This window comes from Garra rufa, unplaced genomic scaffold, assembly GCF_049309525.1.
Source record: "Garra rufa unplaced genomic scaffold, GarRuf1.0 hap1_unplaced_918, whole genome shotgun sequence".
Taxonomy (NCBI): Eukaryota; Metazoa; Chordata; class Actinopteri; order Cypriniformes; family Cyprinidae; genus Garra; species Garra rufa.
The window spans coordinates 1-8750 of record NW_027395183.1 but is presented as its reverse complement, the minus strand read 5'-3'; the positions used below and the strand labels follow the sequence as shown (position 1 = coordinate 8750).

The window sequence follows — 8750 nt, the reverse complement described above, 5'->3', positions numbered from 1 at the left end:
TTATATTTTTATTTCCTTATTCATTTTCACATTTATAAATGTTAAAAAATATATATACTCTTTTACTTTCTAAGAATTAAATTCTTTTCTGTTATGCATTATCTGAAGAACAACTGTTTTGTGCTTGTCAACAACAAAAGATACTCTCCGCAATCAGTCCATCCACAATCATTTTGATTGTAACACATCCACGAAAGGAAAATGTGCAAATTAAAAACACATTATAATCAGCATACCTGCCCTCTTTTTTGATATGACACACATAATGACCAGACATTGTGGATGCTCCCATGTGACTGATGAAGGCAAACAGTTCATAACCTTTGAGAAAGAAAAAAAACAACAACATCAGCAATGAAATATCAAACGAGCAATGTATGCAGACAGTGTAATCCTCGGTATGTGTTGACTGCTGTTTGTTATATCCACTCAGTATTCTGTAAGCACTTACGCCCAGGTCCGTCTCTGACACGGGGGCTGGACAGGTCCTGATCTGGAGACAGCGAGGACTCACTGTGGGCATTGGCGTTCGAGAAGCTGTTATCGTTCGGCTCCGTGTCTGCCGTGTCTGACATAGCCTCGCTCTCGTCCTCACAGTCTGGGTGTGTGAATATCCAGTCAAGCGCGCGCTCCAAGTTGTTATTCTGTAGTCAGACAAGAAGTAGAAAATGTGACCTTATGATATTGTAACTCGTGCATTCATTGACAAAATACTCTCATCACTTGAAAACAGGGGCTTTAACTACACAGAACAGTTTTTGTAGGTTACTAACAAACTAACTAGATAAAAAACATGGCAAGCTTTAATTTCACAAGAAAACACTAAACACCAAAATTATATCCTCAGGCAAGGAGCCATTTTTAAATTGCTCAGACTAGTCGAAAGTCCTTGATTTAACTGAGGTCATTCTAGCGTGGTCAAAAGACTCATTTAGGCATAGGCACTAATCTGAAATAGCGCCGTGATTCACTGCAAATGCCAGCACTGAAAGCAAATGTGGCCTGACGCCCTCATCTTTTCCTGGACAAATGTGAACGACGTAGGTTGAAGACGTCTACTTGTTACTGTGCTGCTATTATTGGCTGCTTGAGAGCCTATTTTTACACACACACACACACACACACACACACACACACACACACACACACATGCACAGACATGAAAAACACCCATCACTATGTCTAAAACACAAAGAAATATTCAAGAAGAAGCAGGTCCTACTATGAAGGAATACTGTTTAAACACTCTACAAGAGCTTCACTTGACAACAAGATCTGAGAGGTTAGACTGAGAAGTTATACAGTTCATAAAAACTGAACTGAAAACTAAAATATAAAAATACACTACCAGTCAAAAGTTTTTGAACACTAAGATTTTGAATGTTTAAGTAGTCTCCTCTGCTCACTAAGCCTGCATTTATTTGATCCAAAGCACAGCTTTGATCCAACAGTACAATTTTGAAAATATTTGTACTATATAAAATGCTTTCTATTTGAATATGTTTTAAAATGTAATTTATTCCTGTGACCAAAGCTAATTTTTTAGCATCATTACTCCAGTCTTCAGTGTCACATGATCCTTTAGAAATCATATTGATATGGTGATTGCTGTTCAAGAAACATTTATTATTATTAGTAGTAGTAGTAGTAGTAGTAACATTTAAAACAGCAGAGCAATTTTTTTTTCAGGATTCTTTGATGAATAGAGATTTTTTCGGGAAAGAAATTCTAGAAATTAATATTTTTATTTAGCAAGGATGCTATAAATTGATCTAAAGTGATGATAAAAAAATCTATAATGTTACGAAAGATTTCTATTTCAGATAAATGCTGTTTTTCTAAAGTTTCTATTCAAAGAAACCTGAAAAAATTCTACTCAGCGGTTTTCAACATAATAATAATAATAATGAATGTTTGAGCAGCAATCGGAATATTAGAATGATTTCTGAAGGATCATGTGACTGGAGTAATGATGCTAAAAATTCAGTTTTGAATAAATTACATTTTAAAATACATAAAAAAAAATAAAGCAGTTATTTTAAATAGAAACATATATTTTAAAATGGTACTGTTTTTGGTTTACTTTGGATTAAATGTAGGCTTGGTGAGCAGAAGAGACTTCTTTAAATAACATTAAAAATCTTTTGAACTTTTGAACCAAACTTCTGACTGGCAGTGTATTAAATAGGAAATTCTGGAGAAACTCATGTATGCAACTATATAAAATGCACTTAAAAAAAAAGATGTTTATTAAAAAAAGTTCACTTACTGCCTTTATTTGACAGTAATATTTAAAAAAAACTTTTCATATATTTTAAAATGTAATTTATTCCTGTGACGGCAATGCCAGTTATTACTCTAGTCAGGCAGTTTTTCATGAATGAAAGCTCAAAAGAAAACCATTTATTTAAAATATAAATCTTTTGTAACATTATAAATGTCTTAACTTTTAATCAATTTAAAGTGCCCTCACTGAATAAAACTATAGATTTCTTTGAAATACACTACCAGTCAAAAGTTTTTGAACAGTAAGATTCTTAATGTTTTTTAAAAGACATCTCTTCTGCTCACTAAGCCTGCATTTATTTGATTCAAAGTACAGCAACATTCTGAAGTGTTTTTACCATTTAAAATAACTGCTTTCTATTTAAATATACATTAAAATGCAATTTATTCCTGTGATCAAAGCTACATTTTTAGCATCATTACGTCAGTCTTCAGTGTCCTTCCTCTGATCCTTCAGAAATCATTATAATATTTTTTCAGGATTCTTTGATGAATAAAGAAGATCCAAAGAAAGAAGCTTTTGTAACTATATGTTACAGATTTCTGTTTCAGATAAATGCTGTTCTTGTGAACTTTCTATCCAACAAAGAAACCTGTTAAAATTCTACTTAGCTTTTTTCAACATAATAATAATTGATAATAAATGTTTTTTGACCAGCAAATCTGAATATTAGAATGATTTCAGAAGGATCATGTGAGTGGAGTAATGATGCTAAAATTTCAGCTTTGAAATCACAGAAATAAATTAGATTTTAAAATGTATTCAAATAGAAAACAGTTATTTTAAATAGTACAAATATTTCAAAATTGTACTATTTTTTTCTGTACTTTGGATCAAGGCTTGTTGATAAAAAAAAAAACGTACTGTTCAAAAACTTTTGACTGGCAGTGTGAATGCACACAATAAAACCCAAAATGTACTTTTAGCAAACATTTTGTTACCAAGTTAATTTTGACTGAATAACAGCATGATCTCCAAAGAACTTTTTAAAATCACAATACAAATCACATTTCCTATAACCGTAAACACTGTAAACAAACTTTCAATCCATTAAGGAAATGTGAAGGTTAGCCAGAAGTAGTTTAACAGAAGAGATGGCTTCTCCAATCTCACAAGCTTGGTTGATGAGCAACAAGTGACCAAACCGATCCTGACATGCTGGAACATGTTTTTGCATCTGTGCATGTGATAGTATGATAATTATACTCCAGCCTAAGAATCTTAAACAATTAGCAGCAAGCAAAACATAAACAAGTTTTCAGACAGCCAGCACCAGCGCAAAGTCTTCTGCCGTTAAAAAAGTCAGGATTTACTAAAAACACGTATTGAAAAAATTAGTGCTGAAAAGGTGTAGACACAGTTATTTTTGTGCCTGACCTTACTGAATATGCATTTGTAGGAGCTTCCCTTTCAGACACATAATTTATGGGAGGAGAGTACGAAAATAAATTACGCTCAAACATTTACTAACGTTCGTGCTCGTCAAATTACTGGGTTTTTTTTGCCATTATTTAACCCCCTAAAAAAACGTGTTTTAAACAGGGGGTAATTTGTGCTGCTCTTGGTAGATTGCGCTGGTCATTATGGAAATGATCTGGCTGCGTCTATGTTTTTTAATGTGCGCATTGTCAGTAAATCACATGCAGAATTTTCCTGAAATCCCTGAAGGAAAAGGCCCTTAAACTGTATGAATTTCTTAGTTTTAGATAACAAAATGTGTCATCTGCCAACAAACGACACTAGAACTTTTTATTGGAAACTATCTTGATTCATTTTTGAAACCACATCTGACCAGCTGGTCTCTAGGTAATTTTTTTGTGGATGTATGTAGTCAGTTCCACTAGCAGTAAGTTCATGCAGGTGTCCTAGAAGAGTAACAGCAGGTGTAGTTTATCATAACACAATGACATTTATAGATTTTTAGGTGTCCAAATTCTTTTTTGGGCAACTGTACATGAAGCAGGTGAGGCAGGACACTCACTGTGGCTTTGAGAGCTCGGATTGTGTGATGTCTTGGGAAGCCCATGGATGTGAGGATTGAGATGCTTTCTTCTGGAGGTTGGTTGTCCAGTGCACTGGTAGTAGGGAGGCTGAGGCTGGGCAGGTCTGGTTCCATGTAAGTGGGAATCGCCAGAGGCTCGGCAAAATCTACAGTTGGTTTTAGAAGAGACATAAAAGTTAAGTGTTTTGTCACACATATGTAGTTACATTTAAAAGGATAGTTCACCCAAAAATGAAAACTCAACCCGTTCATCTTCATAACACAAATTAAGATATTTTTGATGAAATCCAAGAGCTTTCTGACCCGGCAAAGACAGCAATGCAACTACCACTTTCAAGACCCAGAAAGGTAGTAAGGACCTTGCGTTGCTGTTTCTGCAGGGTCAGAAAGCTTTCAGATTTCATCAAAAGTATCTTAATTTGTGTTTCAAAGATGAACGAAGGTCTTACGGGTTTGTAACAAAAGAATTTTTCACTTTTGGGTGAACTATCCCTTTGAAATATCACACACACAATGCCTGTAATAGATGGAAGTACATTATGCGCTACTATACATCCAAACTATTTTACAAAGAACATCAGATTCAGTCTACTGTGTGAGTTTATTCACCAAATGTGCAGAGAGGATGAAACTATCACACTCGCTGCTCTATTGAGATTACACAGATAAACCGGAAATTCAAATGAACACGAGCCATGTAATCCATTCCCTGTAGTCTGCAACTAATCCTTTAATGTTCAAGATCAAATGCTGTGCTCACACACAGAAAAACAAATGTATGACACCACCTTGATTGACCGCTAAGAACTACAAACTGACCAGCCTCAGTCCTACTTGAACAAACATTGTAATTAAGTATTAAAGGCCATTCTGTGCACCTTGCATAACAACAGATTTGATATACTGTAGAATCACAACATAGCATGACTTTAAGGTATATACAGTTGAGGTCAAAAGTTTACATACACCTTGCAGAATCTACAAAATGTTAATTATTTGACCTTAATAACAGGGGTCATTCAAAAGCATGTTATTTTTTATTTAGTACTGACTTGAATAAGATATTTCACATAAAAGATGTTTGCATATAGTCCACAAGTGAAAATAATAGTTGAATTTATAAAAATGAGCATGTTCAAAAGTTTACAAACACTTGATTCTTAAAACTGTGTTGTTGTTGTTTTTTTTGTTTAGTGATGGTTATTCATGAGTCCCTTGTTTGTCCTGAAGACAAAAAGTCCTTCAGGTCCCACAAATTCTTTGGTTTTTCAGCATTTTTGTATATTTGAACCCTTTCCAACAATGACTGTATGATTTTGAGATCCATATTTTCACACTGAAGACAACTAAGGGACTACTATGACAGAACGTTCAAATGCTCACTGATGCTTCATAAGGAAACACAATGCATTAAGATTCAGGGGGTGAAAACTTTTTGAATTTGAAGATAAGGGTAAGTTTAACTTATTTTGTCTTCTGGAAAAAAATGTAAAATTCTTCTGTAGCTTCTGAAGGTCAAGAAATATGAAAAATATGATATTTAAGTATAAAAATAAGAAAAATTGACATCTTCATTCTGTTCAAAAGTTTGCACAAAAAAAGCACAGCTGTGGATCATTCAGGTAACAACACAGTATTGAGAATCAAGTGTATGTAAACTATTGCACAGGGTCATTTTTATAAATTCAACTATTATTTTCTCTTGTGGACTATATGTATGGCAGAGCAGATCAAAATATTTTTACTTTCTAATATAAAAAAGTTAGGATTTCTGCTTTCTTTAGACTAGCCATATATCATCTCCACAGTACTGAAGAATTAAGGTAGCACAAAAAAAATCTGTGTATATTGCACACTATATTAATAACCACTGTCAGTAGTGTCTATATAGGAACAGGCCCAGCTGTAGCTGTGGAACAGACGTAAGCCGCACGAGTCTAGGAGATGCGAAGCTAATGGGGTTTGGACCACTTGAGACTCTGCTCGTGTGTATGTCTGAGTCTGTTTGTGATCTCAGGTGGCTGCTTAACTGGGGCAGGAAAGTGAGGAGAACAGAATTCCCAGCTCACAGGTGACGCTCAAGTGTGAGTACTGTGTATACTAGCCAGAAGCGCGATGATAAACAAGGGTGACTTGCGAGATACTTGAAATACAACCCTAAATCTACTCAACTAGAACATTTTGTGTCCAATAATATAAAGCACTTTAGATCTAAATTACATTTGGATTAATGACTTTGGCATGAATGTTTCCCCATCATTGAAAATACGCAAGTCCTTACGTCACATGCATTCATCTTATAGCCTAGCTAAGTGACAAGCTCCAACATAAAATATTCCCCTGTGGCTGGAACCTAGATAATGAGCTTCACAAAGCACACCAGATTTCCGTGGTTTATTTAGCCTGAATGCAGCATAGATGACAGTTAAAATATATGTTTGCTTAAGCACACGGTATGTATATTATCACAGGTCATAGGTCTGTCCTGAAAAAAAAAATATTTCATCTTGGTAGAAACTAGACTAATTAGGCAGATACTTCACCTAGACATGGATATGACCCAGATTTACATTAAATACAGCTGAGGGTAAATATAGTAAGGGCAATACGTGTTTTTTTCTAACTGCAAATAATTGATTTCCCAAATCTGAAACATTGAAATTCAACTATAAAGACAAGCAAATTCATTATTTGGCCCAGTATTCATTTCATTAAACTTCTGCTATTGGCTATGCTTTTACAAGGGCGTTTCCTCACAGGAGGCAAGGTAGGAAGTGCCTCCTCAAAATATTGGATGAGAAAAAAATTAGTCGTACAAAAATAAAACAATGCCATTATTGCAAAATATAACATTAAAAAGTGTATAAATCACTTATTTTTCTTAAGAAACACTTTGCAACAACAAAACCCTGAGCCCATTGAGTTTAAAAAAAAAATCTCTTAAAGCATGCAGTGAGTTTGTTGGGGGGTAATTGAGATTGAATGGGGGAAAGTCACATGAGAGGAGGCAATGCCTCCATCGCGATTTGATTGGATGTGACTCGTTATGTTCGACTGAGATTGGTTCATGCGATAAATCTTACGTCTTGTATTCCAGTGCGTTCCACGTTTGCGAATCAGTCTGAATAAACAATATAAATGGTGTTATACTTTTTGGTTAAAGGAACAATTTCTTTATATAAAATGCTGGTTTTAGCTGGTTTATGCTGGTCATGTTGCTTGTCAAGGACCAGCATAAACCAACTAAAAACCAGCATAACTGGTACAATATTTTTTTCAACATGGGCAACTGCAGGTTTCAAACAGAGATCGCAAAAAAAAGGCAAAACTTATAGACTGCAGCTTTAAGAAAGTTTGTAATGTTGTGATTCAACTGGTAGCTGGTTTGGTAACAAAGACTTTTTGGGAAAAACGAATGGAAAAAATACTTCTGAAACTGGAACCAGCATCTCTTAAAAAGTGGGTGAACACTTATGCACTTCATATAGTTATATTCAGTGTTTAAATTTAAGGACTTTTTTATTGAACACTTCCAATACTGTGTTGATTCACCATTTGATTTCCCATGAGGCATAAAGCAAAACCAGCTGAGAATCACCTTAGTAAACCTGTTGTGAAATGGTGCTTGAGTTTTTGAAAGAATGTCAACTGGATGGCTAATATGCAAATGACAGCAAGTTCATCTGAGTTAAATGTCTAAAATGTCTACAATGAAAGTGTTCCTTTCGAGGCAGCATGTAATTAGGTGACAGTGTCTTCTGCTCAATTAGACTTTCCCTCACACTTTGCTTCCAACAAAATGGCTAACCTTTTAGCCAATGGAGCTAAAATGGCAGACACTTGAGTGTTTTCCTATTGATTACTAGACTATGTGACCAGAGCCATTAGAACAAATAAGACGTTTAATACCATCCCAGATGCATATTTTAGGCCCCAACTAATGTATATAATTTGCTTCTTGTATAGTATAATGTATTACATATACCATAACCATCACTACTATTATTATTTCAAATAATGGTTTTATAAAGAATGAGCAAAGGACACAGGGGATATGCCTTTGTTCAAATCATGTCAGTTCAGTCAAGATATGAGGTCCTACCTGGCTCTTCCATGTGTGCTATTATCCAGTTAAAGGCCATCTCTGCCCCCATATTCCCAGTGTAGTACACTGCCTTCCGACAGGCTTCCAGAGGGAAACCCATCTCTGCCAGCTGCATCACGGATGATTCATCTATTTCTGGAGCTGGGGAAAAGGTAAAGAGAATACTGGCTTCAAATCAACATCAACAGCTATTAACAAACAATAAAAACACAGATGGTATTTCAAATCTACAAGAAAAAATAACTGACAGTTTTACAAGACTTTTAATATTGTTCATCGAATAAGTAATTTTATGGTGCATGCATACAACTGTAAATGTTTTTTCTAATTTTGCACATTTACAATCAAAGTGGTAC

The 8750-nt window shown here is 34.8% G+C and overlaps 1 protein-coding gene across 1 annotated transcript; it reads right to left on the bottom strand.

Moving 5' to 3' along the window:
• Positions 1-236: 236 nt before the first annotated feature.
• On the bottom strand, positions 237-8535 carry LOC141317402 (ubiquitin carboxyl-terminal hydrolase 13-like; the record flags this gene model as incomplete). Its single annotated transcript, XM_073833124.1, has 4 exons — positions 237-321; positions 452-644; positions 4269-4435; positions 8392-8535. Coding segments are annotated over 4 exons (589 nt in total), but the record flags the coding sequence as incomplete, so codon positions are not given.
• Positions 8536-8750: the final 215 nt, after the last annotated feature.